This window comes from Zalophus californianus, chromosome 4 (assembly GCF_009762305.2).
Source record: "Zalophus californianus isolate mZalCal1 chromosome 4, mZalCal1.pri.v2, whole genome shotgun sequence".
In the NCBI taxonomy this organism is placed as follows: Eukaryota; Metazoa; Chordata; class Mammalia; order Carnivora; family Otariidae; genus Zalophus; species Zalophus californianus.
The window spans coordinates 18,354,049-18,372,355 of NC_045598.1; the positions used below are offsets into that span (position 1 = coordinate 18,354,049).

Genomic DNA, 18,307 nt, shown 5'->3' on the forward strand with positions numbered 1-18,307 from the left:
TCCGCCTAGCAGAGGGAGTTGGGGAGGTGGCCGCTGCGGAAAAGGGCTGAGTCCAGTGGGCTGCAGTGGGCGGACAGAGCGGGAGGCGCCTCCTCTCCTCCCCAGGCCAGCCGAAGGCATGAGGTCACCGGGCAGGGCGCCAGCAGCAGCTGCGAGGACGCGCCCGCGCCGCGGCGGGAGGCGGTGTCAGGCTCCGGCCCCCGCGGGAATTTCCCACCCGCCCCCTCGGGAGGCGTGGCTCGGAGTCCCACCCACCTACTGCCCGAGCCTGAGCTTCTCTACCGCCCCCGCCCGAAGCCACACCCCGCGAGCTGCGTCCTCCTTGTTTCCTCCAGGGTCCCGAGACGCAGGGCCTTTGGCCCCGCCCCCGACGAGGCCCCGCCCCCGGGCCCCGCCCCGCGGCTTGAAGCGGCTCAGGCTGCGGACGCCTCCGAGTCGCGCGCGGGGCGTGGGGCAGTGCTGGGCAGGCGAGGCTGCTGAGAGCTCGACGCCGGGACTGTCCAGGGAGGCGCAGCGCAGCGCGGCGGGAACCCTCAGCCGGAGCAGCCCCGGAGCAGGAGCAGCCGCCGCCGCCGTCCACGGAGCGCAGCCGAACCGGCCATGGCGTTGTCGATGCCGCTGAACGGGCTGAAGGAGGAGGACAAAGAGCCTGTCATCGAGCTCTTCGTCAAGGTGAGCGCTCGCCCGCCGTCCCGCCCCGCTGAACCCCCGGTGTCCGCCCGGCGGGCCGTGGAGGGGCGGCGTCCCTGCGCCCCCACTGCGCCCTCGCGCGGCGCCCGACCCCCCCCGGCCCAGAGAAGCTGCTCCCGCGCCCCCGGCCCATTGTCTCGGGCCCACCCGCGCCTTCCCGCCGCCCCGGCCGGTTGAGGGAGCCCGGGCGGGACCGGCACCCCCGGCAGCCGGCACGCGGAGTGGCGGTCACCGCTTCCAGCTGCGCGGGCTCCGGCGGCCGCCAGACCGTCGTCCCGCGTCGGCGTGGGACGCGCCGCTGCCCGCAGGACCCGGGCGGGGGTGGGCCCGGTAACCCCCGGCCCCGCTCCCGCCCTAGCGCCGGCCCACCCTCACCTCCTAGTCTCCCCCGGCCGGGACCGAAACCTCTCAGTCGGGAGATGATGAACCCAACTTCTTGGAACGCTTTGTCAACGAGCATTTCGCTTCCCGCTGGCATGAAACTCTAACTTTAATTTTCGACGCGATCTTAAATTTTTTTTTTTTTTTTTTTTTTTTTTAGAAAGCGGACATTCCGGGGCTTCCGGGAAAGACTTGGGTTTTCCTGTCTTAGGTATTTTACCACCATCTGGGTTTCTTGTTTCTCAAACTCGGAGTGGTTTGTATGATGCAACATTTTGGCTGCTCCCTTCGGTGTTGCTGCCTCGGGAAAGATTGTGTGTGCCCTTTTGTTTTGAAAGAAAAACTGATGAGGGAAAGAATTCATAACTTGCTTGGGCTTTAAAGGGTTGATTTTCCCCTCTGGTCTCTTTCCTGGAACTATCTTATTTGCTTACAGATTATACCCTTATCTCTTTCCTATTTTAATATTTTTCTTTTTAGCAAAGGAGAAGTTATGAACATCTGGCTCCAGCTGCCTCCCTCAAAACCTCAAAATCCTTGAGATTCTCATAGTCACTTACGCAGGCTTATTCAGAGCTAGGCTCTGAATTGGAAAGTTAACAGGAATCTAGAACAATTTCGTTCTTTTTTTCCCTGAGTTTTTATTTTAAAGAAGGGAAGATACTGAAGGGTGTGTTTGAGAGATGGTAGAGAAGACATGATCAGAACAATGTTTGTTTTAGGATTTTCTTTCAGCTCTCGGTGTTAGAAATATTTTGGTGTTAGAAACATTTTGGATCGGGGAACTGGAACAGCAGACAGGTATAGAACCCCCAGAATATCTTCAAAGATTCTGTTTGGGTGACAGATACAGTACTGGGAAGTGCAGAGGATGTAGGAGGGAACCTGAAATAAGAGAAAGTAAGATGGGTGGAAGGCAGAAGGGTGGGTCACAGATCGGTGTTCAAAAAATTTTATTGAATTAGGAATAGGAAGGAATTTCCATAAACTCAAAAACAGTGTATCTACTAAAGTTCTAAAAAAAAAAACCCACAATACTTAATGGTGAAACTTTAGAAGTAGCATTAAATTTAGACTCAGATAAGGATACTATCAGTAATGGTTTCTTTTCCGCCTTGTACTGGAGGTCCTAGCCAATACAACAAGACAAGAAAAAGAAATCAAGTGTATGAATTAGAGAGGAAGAGATCAATGCTTAATGCTCTGCCTACTATTAATTTAACCCTTCAATTAGAAGGAGAGGGGCATGGTGCATTGTTTCTCAAACTTGAGTGATTGTATACTGCTTCCCAGTTTTCCATATTTGTGTTGGACATGTATTATTATTTACTAAATACGTCTCGTAGTAATACCCGAAACTGATTAGGTGTGGTGATTATATTTCTCCTGTGCCTAACTATTAAAGTAAAAAATGTTGTGATCCACCTAAAAGCATGCTGCTTACCACTCATTGTAAGCCTTTCTGACGGGGCTTGGTGGCAGAGACCCAGGGTTCAAGTCTCAATTCTGTACTCAATGGGCAAGTTGTTTTCCCTTTCTGAGACTTATTTTCTTCATTTGTGAAATAAGAGGTGAAATGTTTTTTGCTGCCCTGTGATTCTGCTTAGGTAAAACATTGTACTGATATAAACCAGGAGATTGTTTCAAAGGAGCAAAAAAAAGGTCCAGGTAAATTGTTGTAAAGAGTATTCTTTTTTTTTTTTTTTTTTTTTTGTTAAAGAGTATTCTGGATTTCTTCTCAAAACCTATGTATGGGAAATGCAAATGGGGGAAGATACCCTGGTAAATATAGTTATTTTGAAAGCACTGAGGGGGCAGAGGCCATGGTTGTTCAGCATGGTATGTTAAACAGTGTTAATTATTCTGCCAAGAGGTATCTGAGTGTGTAGCCAAAAACTGTTATATATACTTAAAGCATATGAGTGAAAAGGATATTGAGCTTCCCTGTTTAGGTAGCTTTAAATTTAAGAGAAATAGACCAGGACCTTACTAACTAGTGTGACTGGACTCACAGCTACGTTGCCTTCCTGGTGAGTGTTGTTTTTGGAGTTCTCTGCCCCTGAGGCCAGTGGCTCCCCATCACCTGGATAAGTGCAGTTCTCCATTTGTGTTTGTTTACCCCAATACCCAGAAGGTAGGGCACCCTCCCAATAGTAAAAGCAGCTTACAAAGGCCGTCATCCTCAACAGTGGGAATGCCTTCTTCCCCCACCAAGGGGGGCCTGGTAGGTGTATATATTTTGATATACCAGCTCTAGTTGGGAACCACTGACCAATAGGGTGAAATTCAGAGCCTTTAGCAAGGGCATAAGCTTCTTTATGATTTGAATGTAATTAAAATTTCTGGTCCACTTTGTTCACTTACTAGTTGTGTGTCCCAGGACACAATACTTAAACCTCTCCGTGCCTCATCTGTACAGTTAGGATATTAATAGACCAAGCTCATAGAAATAAGTTAGTTGGTATGTGGAGCATGTAATAAGATTAGAAAAGTTTCTGATACACAGAAAATAGATACTAAGTGTGTGTCATTTTGTGTGTACATATTTATATGCATATCTCCCCTTCTAGATAGACAGTTCCTTGAAGGTAAAGTCTGTATATTCTTCTAAGTGCCTGGAAAATAAGAGGGTACCAAATGTTTAAAATGAGATTTGTTTCCTTTTTTCTTAGCACTTTGCTGTTTATATATATGTCTGACATGCTTTGGAATTGGGAACTACTTACTTAGGTCCTCATAGTCTGAGTCTCAAACCTTGGTCCTTTGCCTCTAAAACCCCATGTGGTTTTATCTACCTACTTTACCCTCCCTCTAGTTTGTGGTACTTCTAGTCTTTTCTGGTACCTGCCATATTTTCCATCAATATTTCTTCTTGGCCGTGTTTAGAATTTGGGAACCAAGATTTCTGTACTAAGTAAAAATATTAATTATTGAACCACACAATGAGAGAAATTGAAAATGACTGATGTTCGTTTTTTTCTCTGGCTTGTATAAACCCAACTTCTGTTGACACTGCTGACTCCCCAGCCCCTCCTAGTAGCTTTGGTATGATGCGATGGTATTTCTGATCTTAGCATAGAAGGAATCCCTTTGTAGAGTTTACTTTTATGGGCTGGAATTTATTTATTTAACGATTTATTTATTTGAGAGAGAGACAGGGAGAGGGACGGGGGAGAGGGAAAAAAAGAGAAGCTGACTGCCTGCTGAGAGCAGAGCCCTACTTGGGACTCCATCCCATGACCCTAAGGTCACCACCCCAGCCAAAACCAAAAAGTGGGGATGCTCAACTGACTGAGCCACCCAGGCGCCCTTTATGGGCTGGAATTTAAACTTGTTGGTGCATGATTTTGAACCAGGACAATCCCTGTTGGCAGTGGTCACTAAACTGCTGGGATTGGGGTGGTGGTTGTAAAAAATTAGTCTGGTGCAGGGTGGCATAACACACAAGAATAACTGTTTCTTTTGAGATATTTGGCAGGATTTCCAGTGTGCATGGGCCCTGGAGCCAGACTGCTTGGCTTGACTCTGGCTTCAAGTAGTGTGTCAGGCAAGTTTCCTAAGTTCTTAGCGCCTCAAATTCCTGACCTCTAATTTCAGGATAATAATAATAACAACAATTTTATAGGGTTGCTGAAGGGATTAGCTGCTAATCTGTATGTATTAATTAGGGTAGTCTGAAGTGCTTTAATAAATAATTCATCCTAAACAATGATTCAAACAAGATGGAAGTTTATTTCCTTTTTCACTTAGCAGTCCAGGGAGAGTGTTTTATTTTTATTTATTTTTATTTTTTAAAGATTTCATTGATTTATTTGACAGAGAGACACAGTGAGAGAGGGAACACAAGCAGGGGGAGTGGGAGAGGGAGAAGCAGGCTTCCTGCGGAGCAGGGAGCCTGATGCGGGGCTTGATCCCAGGACTCTGGGATCATGACCTGAGCTGAAGGCAGACACTTAACGACTGAGCCCCCCAGGCGCCCCCCAGGGAGAGTGTTTTAGACATTGGGGTGGCATTCTTTCTTAGTCATACAGGGACCAAAGTGTTAACAACTTGTTTTTCCAGCAATCTCCAGAGCATTGAACTCCCCTAAGCTGTCAAAGCTGGTGGCTGGGAAGTTGTTTATAGCCAGTGGGAGGTGGAGTATATGTAGGAGGCACATGTCTCTTAAGGGCCCTAACCCAGAAGTTCTGCCTGTCACTTCCTTTCTCATTCGACTGGGGAGAACTTGATCACATGGCTTCTTCTAATTGCAAGGAAGGCTGGGAAATGTGATCTAGCCATACACCATTCTATGGAAAGCATTAGGAATAGGGCTTGGCACACAGTAAAGACTTATTTTTTTGTTGATGACAATATATTATTCTTTTTTTTTTTAATGACAGTATATTACTCTTTTTTTTAAATATTTTATTTATTTATTTGATAGAGACACAGCGAGAGAGGGAACACAAGCAGGCGGAGTGGGAAAGGGAGAAGCAGGCTTCCCGCAGAGCAGGGAGCCCGATACAGGGCTCGATCCCAGGACTCTGGGATCATGACCTGAGCCGAAGGCAGACGCTTAATGACTGAGCCACCCAGGTGCCCCGACAGTATATTATTCTTAAATGTAGGCTTCATTAATAGCATTCAGGGGATTCTGTATAAATCCTTGAAATTACATAAAAAATCCTATGTGAGTCTTTTTTTTTCTGGGGATTCCTGACACAGGTTTAAGAACCATTGCTCTTAAAAAAGTAAATGGTGGAGTTCTGATTGTCAAGCATAATTCATATAAGCGAGGTGTAAAAGAAGGGTTTGGGCTAGATCATCATTAAGATCACTTCCATCTGATTATCTGTGACTTAAAGCATTTATTGGAGTGAATTAAGTGCCCAGTACTGAACTAGGTACTATGGAAGTTATAAGAAATTATTAAACATTTCCTATACTTACGTTTATAAATTTTATTGGAAAGAAAACAACAACACAAGATGATACATGCTTAAGGAGTCAAGTGTAATTCATATAAAGCTAAGAGATGGGGGAAAGATGGAAGTAGATTTGGACTTGACCTTAAAAAAGTGGGTAGAATAGGTGGATTGGGAATAGCCAAGAATGGGAGTGTTAGGTTTTTTTTTTTTAATATTTATTTGACACAGAGAGAGGGAGGGAGAGAGGGGAATGTTAGTTTTGACATTACTTGTAAACTCATTATTCGGGAAATAGTAGATAGAATGATACTTTTGAAAGAAGGAGCCAGGAGTGATTCAAATCCATCGTGCCAAGGAGACAAGTTATTTAAAAGTTGAGGATGAGACTTTTCAAACCTTACTTAGGTTTTTGCTCAGACATACAATTTTCCCAGCCTCGTTTGTTCTCCTAACACTTCCCTATGTTTTGGATTGCTGTCTACTCAACAGCTTCTCCATGGCATTTGGGAGGGTGCAGTTGGATCACAGAGAAGGGCAAACTGTCAGCTATTTTGCCAGTATAAAGTGAGTTCTGTATATTTTGTATCAAGGGCAGCTTTCAACCTCCTTTTTTAACACAAATGAAATACATTTTCTATAGGAAGTGATGCTGGGAACTTTGTTCTTAAAATTGAACAAAACAAATTCAACATTAAGACAATGTTACCTTGGCTCTAATTGGTTTGACATTCCTTTGAGGTTTCCAGAGAGGAAAATTCAGGAGATAAAAATGAATGTAAAATATGACATTAGTGGGAACTCTGTTCTTTCTACGTGTCTCACCTATTCCTGAAGTCCTCCCAGTGCTACTCTTTGTAAGGGCCAAGGTCACGATTTTGGTTAACTGTAAAATTCTGAGGGAAAGGGACCCCGGATGGGGGCTGCTGAGGTAGGGGACTGAATCAATGCGAAGCCTAACACAATATGAATAGTGATAGGAAAGAGGCAGTGGGGAAGACCTGGCTGTCCCTGAAAATTACAGTTGGTTTGAAAGGATGCTCACAGAGATGCTGAGAAGCCAGTAAAAGGATGCTGAGCAAGACTTTCCCACTTCCTGTTTCATTAGTACTGTGAATCCTCAGCGTCAGGTGTCTCCTGGGTAGGGAATTAGTGAGTCCATAAAAGGGAAATGTGTTAGGCCGGCTGGGAAGTGTGATTAAAGCATTAATTAGGATTTAGATCAGGTAGGGGTAAGTTAAGATGAGTTTACCCATTTTAGAGACTCTTGTAGAGAATGGAAAGGGAAATTTCTGAAGGAAGATTACATCATTACAAACCTTCCAACTATGAATTAACAGGAATCTAAATTTAATTCAGGGTATCGGTTTGTGAGTTCTCTTGGAACTTTTAATCCTGTCTTCTTTTTTTGGACTTGGCTTTTATCCCTCAGTGCTCAGTACTTGGTATTGGTATAAGGAATATCAATTAGCCTTGTTTGGTTTCTGTTTTTTCTTTCATTTATTCATTTATTTACTTTATTATTTTATTTTATTTTTTTAAAGATTTTATTTATTTGACAGAGAGAGAGTACAAGCAGGGGGAGTGGCAGGCAGAGGGAGAGGGAGAAGCAGGCTCCTGACCCTGGGATCATGACCTGAGCCAAAGGCAGATGCTTAACCATCTGAGCCACCCAGGTGCCCCTCCCCCCCCCTTTTTAAAGATTTTATTTATTTATTCATGAGAGACAGAGAGAGAGGCAGAGGGAGAAGCAGGCTCCCAAGGAGCAGGGAGCCGATGCGGGACTCGATCCCAAGACCCTGGGATCATGACCTGAGCCGAAGGCAGACGCTTAACCGTCTGAGCCACCCAGGCGCCCGCCCCTCCCCTTTATTTAAAACCAGAATACTCTATTAGTCTAAATTTATGGAAGTAACAACTTAATGTAGATAAGTAAGACTGTATGTGAAAGTCTCCTGATACATATATGTGATATTTATGTGGTATTTAAAGTATGTGAGATCCAAGTCTACAGGTAGACTAAGAGTATCTTAAATTTTAATGGTTAATGGTTACTTTGAAGAAGTAACAATATTAGAGTCTTAAACTTTAATGGTTTAATGGTTACTTTGAAGAAGTAACAATATTAGAACCAGGGCCAGATATTGACCTGAGTTTATCGTGCATATATTTTGTTTCATAGATTTTTGTTTTGCCTTTTTTTCTTAAGAGGCATGTTTTTTTGTTTTTTTAGGATTTCACTTTCTTTTTTTTTTTTTTTTTTTAAAGAGGGAGAGAGAGGTGGGTAGGGGCAGAGGGAGAGGAGAGAGAGAATCTTAAACAGGCTGGGCTCGATCTCACAACCCTGGAATCATGACCTGAGCCAAAATCAAGAGTCAGCGGCCTAACCGACTGAGCCACCCAGGCACCCTTAAAGGTTTCACTTTTTAAAGTAATCTCTGCATCCAATGTGGGGCTCGAACCCAGAACCCTGAGATCAAGAGTCACATGCTCCACCAACTGAACCAGCCAAGAAGCCAGGCAAAAGGAAGCCCCTTTTTTCTTTTCTTTTCTTTTTTCTTTTCTTTTCTTTCTTTTTTTCCTTCTTTTTGCTTTTCTTGAAGCTGAAATACAGTGTGGCTCTAAGGATCATACCCCCCCTTTTTCTTTTTGTGATAAAATTATTCCAACTTGACATGTGCAATAACTCATTCTTATGAAAAGGATTTCGTTCTCATTATAATAGAGTTGTAAACATGTCAGTCGTCTGTAATAATTGAAGTATTGGATTTTCCCACCACATCGCATAGCTAATTATTTCTATCTGTGAGAGAAGAAAGAAAGAGAATCTGAGGAAACACTGGAGACTAGAAAAGCTGAAGTCATTAAGAACTTGTAAGGATATGTGAGTTCTTTGCTTGTTTTGCTCTGCTAACAACTAGTTCCTTTATTTTGGAGGTGGAGACTGGGTGGTAGGTGACCAGAGGGAAAGTTCATTGAAAACTGAAGACAAACTGAAGTGGGCTGTTGCGCTGCTAAGGAAGCTGCCACTGCGGTAGCCATGACGGCTGCTGGACTAACAGGCTAATGGGAGAAAAAGAAGGTTCAGACTTAGGAAATGAAATTTTGGCCTTGAACATAGAAATGTTCGAGATGGAATTGAAATATTTTCAAAGAAATAAACTTCGAAGAGTGTGCAGTTTTCTGTTACTTGATGTTCTAAATTGCAGCATATTTTAGTTAACACAGAGATCCCAAGTTTTGGCTTAGAAATGTTGAAGGCTTGTCGATTCTTCACTGAATGGTGGAAAAACTGTTGCTAGCTATCGGTAACACAAACTTTGTTTACATTTTGTAATTGTCAGCAGGACCCTTGGTTACAATATTCGGTTTTTTAGTCACTTAGCATAAGTAGTATCTAACTTTGGTCTACTTTTGTTTAAATATTGGCCCCAAATTTGGAAAGTACTGTCATTTCCTTTCTGCTTCCGAGTATATTCATTTTATATGTAATGGGCCTTTTAAAAAAACACGTTTTTCCCCCCCAATTATAACAAAGCGTATGCATTTATTGTAGACAACCTAGAAAACACACATAAAATAAAATTGCTTATAACTCCTCCTTTGGAAATGGCTGCTATTTCTATTTTGTTGTATGTCATAGTCTTTTCTATAAACTTGCATGAATTATTGATGAGAGTATAATATTTTAATGTTCTTCATGACAGCAAAATACTTGGAATGAAAAATGAAGCCCAGTCTAGTGTGTAACATGTACTGAGTTGTGAGTTGGTTTAAAGGAAATATACTTTATTTCATTTTTTTCAGAGAAACTCAGATTGTATCTGGATTTATCTTCCTAATGGCACTAAAAGAGCATTTACTCTGTTTGATCTTTGCTGGAAGAAAGCAAGCTTTTTTTTTGTTGTGAAATTTGCCAACACCTAGAATTGCTCATAGAATAGATATTGATTAAATGGTTTGAGGTAGGCTGTTCTTTTACGCTCTTTAGGAGAAATCTGTTCTGAAAATCCAAATGATTTTTTAGTATTAATTTTCTCCTTCAATCTTATAGTAGGTTAGAGGATATAGGGTACAATCTTTATCTAGAAATGGTCCAGCACAGTTTAGGGATATTATTAATAGAAGCAAATGTTAATTGAATACATTCCATGCAGTAAGTGCTGGAGAGATAAAGAAATAAGAGCAAGTCTCTAGTCTTGAAGGAGCTCACTGTATAGCCTAATGGACAGTCAGCAGGTGAGTAAATGAGCCATGGTTGATGGCTTTTTCCTGTATAGTATAGTAACTTTTTGTCTTGTGCTTTTTAAAATCCAGTTAAGGGGCACCTGGGTGGCTCAGTCGGTTGCGCGTCTGACTCTTGATTTCGGCTCAGGTCATGATCTCAGGGTGGTGAGATTGAGCCCTGAGTCGGGCTCTGTGTGGGGCGTGGAGCCTACCTAAGATTCTTCTCTCTCCCTCTCCCTCTGCCCCCCACCAAAAACAAAAAAAAAATTCCAGTTGAATTAAGACCTTAAGAAATGATTTATGTGACAAACTAAATGAACTAATTGACTTAGAGATGAGTGAAATGTTTATGTTGTATGCTGACAGATGAAGTGTAGTTAGTATTATGGAGTCTAAGTATGGTGTATATTATCAGTTGTTTAAAAAAACTTGTATCTTTTCCCTCAATAATTTAGTTATTATTAATATTCTGTAATTTTAATCTGTCTAAAATAAAACTGATACTTCTCGCCTCAAATGTTAAGTGGATCCTACTTTCTCTAGTTTATTGAATTAGATACAACAACTTGATCTGGCAGTCAGAATCTTCCAGATCATGACCCAGCTATGTTCCCGGGCTTATCTCCCATAGCAGCTGCAAATTTACCTCATATTCTAGCTAGACTCATCCTGAACATGCCCTGTACTTCTCTGCCTTCATGTAAGATTTTTCCTGGTGTTTCCTTCATTTGAAATATCTTTGACTGCTCCAGCGCCTCTCCCACCTCCAATTTCTGCCTACCAGAATAATTATTCTTTTTTCTTTCAGTCATTGAACAGATATTGAGGTAGTGTTGTGGTGGCTTGGCTACAACGAGGAACAGCCTGGAGTTCATATTCAGGTGGCAGAGGCAAACGATAAATGCATGTCTGCTAGTGATAAGGGCTATGAAGAAAACTGAAGTGTAGGGTAAGGAGCATGGGGAATGGTAGGAGGTGCTGTTTTTGACTTAACAGGACATTTGGATAACATTGCAGAGGATAGCACATAAGGAGGCATGGTCAGAAGCAGAGAGACCAATTAGGTGTCTATTTAGTAATTCAGGCAAGAGATGGTGGCTTGGGCTAAGGTGTGAAGTAGTCTGAGTCTAGATATATTTCTAAGATGGAGATAACAGAATTTCCTGATGTGGAATATGAGAGAAAGAGGGGTCAAAGATAATTCTGAGATTTTCGTTCTGAAGAAATTATAGAATGGTGAGGTTGCTATTAATTGAGATGGGGAAGGCTGTGGAGAGCTGGTTCTGACGGGGAGGAGATCAGGAGTTGATGTTACATTGAGTATGTTAAGACCTTATGTAATCTCTTGTCTAGTGGGAGAGGCTTATGTTAAAGAAATACACAAATAAAGACAGTATGTAATTACATTAAGGACAAGAACAGGGCTTCTTGAGAAGGAATGACAGGAAATCCGATTAAATGAAAGCTGAGTGAGGTGTTCTCTGAGAAATGACATTTGGATGAATGGTGATTAGGAGAAGAATGGGGGGGAGAGGATTCCAGGCTGGAGGAATTGCTACATGTAAAGGCTGGAAATAGTCAACAAATACTTTTGTTTGAGGGTATGCCTGGAATGGAGAGAACAAAATTGAGGTCCAGAGTGAGATATAGATGGGCCACATCATGGAGGTCTTTGTAAGTCATGTGGATTTTATCCTTAGTAAAAAGAGCAGTTCTCAAAATGGTTTAAGCAAGCGAGTGCCATGGTTTGATGTGCACTTTAAGATGAGTAGTCTGGCTGCTCCCCGGAAAGGGAACTGGAGAGGAAAGGCAAGAGTGGAAACAAGGCAAACTACATGGAGGCCATTGTAGTTGAGAAAGAGATGGTGGTGGTTTGGATTAGGGTGGTGATGGGGAGAAGAGAATGAATTTGAGATAAATTTTGAAGGTGGAGTCAATAGGAAGATACTGAAGGAGATGTGAGTTTCTAATCAGATTCACTGGTTGGTAGCAGTGCCTTTTATTGAGATGGAGGAGGAGCAGACAGTGTTCAGGTTTTGACTTGATGAGTTTCAGATGACTGAGAAGTCAAGGGGTGATGTCTAGTAGAAAAGCTGGATATACAGATCTGATGTTCAGCCTTGATACGTATGTATGATATTTATGTGGTATTTAAAGTGTGTGAGATCATGCAGTGGATGAATGAAGAGTAGCAGGGAAAATGCCCAGGACCAAGCTCTGAGGAACTCTCAACACTTAACGGGTGCAGTGTTAGAGGAGAAACTGAAGGAGAGCGGGGAGCTGCAGTAGGCAGCGTGGGAAAGAGGAGGACTGTAGGAGTGAAGTACCAGAGGAGCCAGGAGAGGCTTTTAAGAAGGGAGTGGCCATTTGTGTGGAGTAAAGATGAGTGTCTATTTGATTTATCGGCCTGGAAGTCATTGGTAACACTGTAGCACTCTTGGTGGAATCCTGGTGGGGATGCTGGAGTGGCGTAGGCCAGAGTGGTGTAGGTGCAAGAGTGAGTGGAAGCAAGAGTAGGGGCAGCGTGTGAAGCCAGCTCTAATGAGAAACTTGGCCATGTAGAAGGGACAGGTTGGTAGCCAGAAGGGGAAACATTTTAGGGGGAGGCATTTTTAAAAATTATGAGCTGAAAGAGCTACAGTGTTGGAAGGAACACTACACCATCCTGTTAGAGGGGAAAATATTTCCCATGGGAGTTGTCATAATTCACTGGGATGCCTTTTTCACTCGGAGGAAGGTTTGTTTTGTGTATATTTAGAGTAGATGTGCTTATTACCACTGACTGATTTTTCTGTTGCGTTTCCCAAATGCATGAGATAGAATGAATATATAGAAGAGTATTTCATACTTAACTGAAATAATATAAACATTAATGGGGTGCTTTCTATGTGCCAGGCCCTGTGTTAACTGCATTACATGTCTTAACTCAGTAAAATGTATGCTGAGGGAATATACAGAAGCTTTTTTCTCCCTTGCACAGGGTTGATTCCAGAGAAAGCAGGTGGGAAAAGAAGACATAAAATGTCATATGCTTGGGGAAAAGCAAATGCTTATTAAATTCACAGAAATCTTTGTACAAGAAGCCAGAGAAATAGAATATGATGCAGATCGCTGGGCTCAGTTCATTTTGATTTAGTGCCTCAAGACGGTAATTTTAGATTGAAATGAAGATTTACTTTTTTTTCTTGCACAATAGAAAAGAGCAAAGGGAAAGTCCACGATTGTGTCCTGTCCCTGAGTGTGTGGCTTGACAGCCAGTGGGATGAAGAGTTGCAGTCACTGTCTTGATGACTCAGCAGAGACTCCTGTGCTAGATCATAGTGCTACCTTGGTATTGATCGGAAAGGTTCTTTCTATCCTCGGTAGTATTTGGGATTCGAGATCCCAAAGTCAGAGCCAGGGGATGACTGTTGACTTCAAGTATCCTTTGTATTCCCTCTGTAGGCACTAAATAGTCTGTTTCAGAGTTGAGGATGGTTAGAATTAATATTTCAAGTAGGCAGTTGAGTTGCATTTGGAAGACTGGATCTTTGTGTTACATTGTCATGCTGTAGTGGTTAAGAGCGTGGACTGTTTCAATACCGGTACTACCTTTCGCTAGCTGCCTTAGGGTCTTCACTAGGGTAATGGTCTACTTCTTGGGCTTTTGTAAAAATTAAAAGAGCTAATACAAGAAAAAAAACTTAAGGTCTAGCATATAGTAAGCATTGTTGGCTTATTATTATTCCATGGGCCTCTGGAATGCTGAGTTAAGACTGTATCGGCTCATGGTTAGCTTATTTTATTTTATTTTTATTTTAAAAAGAATTTATTTATTTGAGAGAGAGAGCAACAGAGATAGAGAGCATGAGCTGGGAGGAGAGGCAGAAGTAGGCTCCCCACTCAGCAGGGAGCCTGACGCAGGGCTCGATCCCACGACTGAGCGAAGGCAGATGCACCCAGGTGCCTCTCATGGCTAGTTTATATGTTCAATATATGTGGTTTCAATCTCCAGGATGTTACTAAGAGAAGCATCTGCCAGGCTGCCACTACAAATAAATAGGTGGGGGCACTTACCCTTCTTTATCGGAAGAGCATATTTAGTGTAAAAAAAAAAAATCCAAGATTAGACTCAAATTTATTCCTGAATTAAGTGAACCATGATTGTGTTGACACTTTCTAGATAACTAAAGGACATTCAGATTGGACTCTGCCATCTTAAACTCTGCCTCAGCAGCTCTTTCTGGACTAGTAGCTCAAGCTTAAGAGTCTATTATTAGTAAGAGTGGTTTTCTTTTTTCTTCCTTTCTTTCTTTTTTAGAGCATAAAGAAGTAAAGAGGAGTAATCTGTGGCTTATTGGATCTAGTGGTTCTGTGGAAGTACTTTTTGAATTATGGATTTGGCATAATAGCTTCTTGTGCTACTACATTTTACTATTCCTTGATTTTTGTGGTATTATAAAGTTGAGCTGGTCATATATTAACTGACATTTATGTAATGCTTTACGGGAAATACAGACATGTTTAGGAGAGATCAGGTTCTTTCTACTTAATTTGTAGCAGAAGAAATTGAGCTAGTGTAGATTGACAGGTTTTATGCTTAGTAATTTTTAAGGGATTAGAGTAGAGAGAGTTGAAGTCTCCTAATTCTTAATTTATTTCTAGACCCTGAGATTGTTGTTGTTTTAAATTTTTACTTTATACTACAATGGGATGATAAGCAAACGTTAAAACTTTAGCATGGCTATAATTGATAAGTGATGTAGGGATCTTAAACTGATTTTTTTTTAAAGATTTTATTTATTTATTCATGAGAGACAGAGAGAGAGAGAGAGAGAGAGAGAGGCAGAGGGAGAAGCAGGCTCCCAAGGAGCAGGGAGCCCAATGCGGGACTCGATCCCAGGACTCTGGGATCCTGACCTGAGCCAAAGGCAGACGCTTAACCATCTGAGCCACCCAGGCGTCCGATCTTAAACTGATTTTAAAACACTGCATTTTATGATAATGTTTTAAGCTTTTTTTCTAAAAGATTTTATTTATTTATTTGACAGAGAGAGACACAGTGAGAGAGGGAACACAAGCAGGGGGAGTGGGAGAGGGAGAAGCAGGCTTCCCATGGAGCAGGCATTGGGCTCAATCCAAGGACCCCGGGATCATGACCTGAGCCGAAGGCAGATGCTTAACAGTTGAGCCACCCAGGCACCCCGTGTTTTAAGCTTCTTGAAACTATTTAATTTATTCCTGTATAAAATAGAGTACACTGATACATGAAAATAGAGTTAAGTTTTTGTTTTTCTGTTAAAGTCAGAATAAGAGTTATAAAATAGGGCCGCTTATTTATATATAATATAATATATATAATATATAATACATGTATAATATATATAATATATTATAATATATATAATATAACAGTATTGCAAGCTTACTCTCTCTGGTCCAGGCACAGTGTGCCAAGCCCTTTACATGTTAGCTAATTTAATCCTCCTATAAACTCTGAAGGTACTATGGATACTATTTTACATGTGAGGTTTAGAGAGATCATTGCTTGTGTGTGGTCATGGGGCTGGTAAGTAGCAGAACTGGGATTTGTACCAAGGTCTTTGTTATCCAGAGCCTGACTCTTAACCACTAAGAGCTTTTTTATTTGTTTATTATCCTTTCTTTTATTTGAAACTCGAATGTTTATCTAATTGTTTTCACTCTTTGCTGTATTCAGTCACCCTGAAAAATAAAAATAAAAAACTCTGAGAATGTTTAAGGGTATTCCTAAAACATACTAACAATCAGCGACTCCAAATGGTTCGTTAAATGAGTTTGGTTGCTTTCAGTTCTTGCAGTTAGATTTGAAAGGAAACTGTAAAATTTCCATGACCTCACCTCTGTGCATTTTTGAGGCCCGGTTAATTAGTATTTTGTAAAAGTTCTTTAAAGGGTTTATTTATAAACTTGTTAAGGAACTTGACTGGAACATCACATATTTGATTTTAGGATTGTTTTACCATTTTAAGTGTCAAAGCAGTCCGAGTTTAACAGAAATAACATACCAAATTGTTAATATTTTTCTTTGCTTTTTTTTTTTTTTAACCTCTCCTTTTAGAGGAGCAGGAGCCTACACTAATCTTTGCATTGTTGATAGAAAAAAAAGCAAGGAAGTTTCTTTTTGTGGAGAGAGGAAACGGCTGTTAGTTCGGGACTTTATCCATATTAGGTATAAACTAAATATAGAAGTGTAATCCAGGAGTGAAGTCACATCTATAAAGTTTCTTAAGCAGAGCTAATGAGATCAGCCAGTGCTTTTGGATCTGAGGTTTTTTGTTTGTTTGTTTCTTTTTTTTTTTTTAACTTTTGGCTCACTTAAAAGGCTACCAAACTGTTTAGTCCTATGGTCTGTCTTCCTTTGTCCTTTAAAGAAAAACCAAACCATTTACAAGGAATCTTTTCTTTAAAACAAACATACACACACAAATTCTTTCTATATAAAGAATAGTTGCTTATCCCCTTTTTGAGGGAGGTTGTAAATATGTTGATTTCTTTAGTTTCTTGATCCTGTTGTCATTTTCCTATCCCCAGTTCTTCTCTCTCTTTTTTTTTTAAGGTGGTTTTATCCTTAAGTCTTTTTCACATGTATTTTTACTGTGAGACTAGACTCTTGTTGTCTTTTGTAAGATTGGTATTTTCTTGGTTTATTCAGTTTTTAAGCATTAAGTCAGATCTCACTGTGGTCAGTTGGTAATAAGACTCTTCTGGGGGGTTGTTCATAGATATTGTAGAACAGAATGAAGGAATAAATCTGTTTCTGGCCAAAGCACATGTTCTCAAATAAGGACTCTTAAAAGCCCCAAAAACATTCTTACTGACAATAACTGTTTTCAGCTTTTGAGCTCCTTTGAGAGCTCTTTGCAAGCATGCAGAGCATTGAGGCACTTAGGAATGTGCTGTGTTTCTGAAGAGAAGAACCATATACCTTTATGGCATATTTTATTATAACTATTTTGGAGTACACCCAACTCTGTAAAAAGTTTATCTTAACATATAATTTCAAGGGTTTTAGTTCATGAAAACAAATGCCTTCCAAGGTTTTGGCACTTTCTCTGAATTTGTTCCTCCCTCAGCAGAGCGAATCCTTCCCACTCTGTCTGGAGCTTTGTGCATTTGCCTATTCTGCCATTCATCTGAATCATTTCTCATCCTCTCTTTGTTTCAGGCCCAAGTGTGAATTCCAGGAGATCAGGGATCAGGGACTATTTTCTTCATCTTTTATATTTTCCACCCAACACAATCTCTTCATATAGTAGAAAGCTCACTAATTGAGTAAATGTCTTTTGGAGTTTTGGGGCACATTGGTATGTGAAGTCTGGGGACGGATGCACGTAAGAGAGTTTTAAGTCTGTTTTTGGTGTTGGGTTCTGTATTGCCTCATAGTAAAATACCAGAGATAAAAATAGTATTCAGTTATTGAACTTGAGACATGTAATTTGGGTTTTATGTCTAGTGCTCACTAGATAGCCATTGATCTAAACTTAATAACAGATGGGTTTAGAGGTCTAGAATCTTCAAATTACATAACTGGAAGACCAGGTTCAAATTGTTGTTCTCATCTGTAAAGTGGGTGTGTTTCTTAGAACTAATGTCCAATCTAGTCCAGATTTATTTTATGTACCAGAGTAGCCTTAGTCTTGGGTATTTTGGGTCCAGACAGAAAATTGAGACTTGTAATTTCAAAGTCAGATCCAGATAATTAAATTCTCATAATTAGATGCAGTTTATTGGAAAACAAATACAAATGGAAGTAATAAAAATTTTCAGTGATAATGAGGGCAGTTTGTCAGAGAAATGAAGATTTCAAAAGTGAATTCCTTGATGAGAAATATATTTTATTTTCCAAATGAACTACCTGAAAGATAAAGGAAAGATTTTGTTTGTTGTGTCTAAAATAAGACAGATACAGAACTATTTATTCTAGGTTAGAATTTACTTTTTTCATATTTAAGGCACCTGTGCATTGAAATGGCAAGTAAGAATTTCAGTAATAAATATGCTATCTTGTACTGTTCAGATATTTGAAATTTATTTTAGACCAGCTAAGAAGATAGACAAGAATTCTAATGTTAATTTTTCAC

At 40.9% G+C, this 18,307-nt stretch overlaps 1 protein-coding gene across 1 annotated transcript in view; it reads left to right on the forward strand.

Moving 5' to 3' along the window:
- The first annotated feature begins 419 nt into the window (after positions 1-419).
- Positions 420-18,307, forward strand: part of CLIC4 (chloride intracellular channel 4) — a 72,171-nt gene continuing 54,283 nt past the window's right edge. The window contains exon 1 of the mRNA XM_027577692.2: positions 420-672. Coding sequence (XP_027433493.1) covers positions 601-672 — 72 coding nt within the window. The 5' untranslated portion in view covers positions 420-600. The remainder of the gene's footprint in view (positions 673-18,307) is intronic.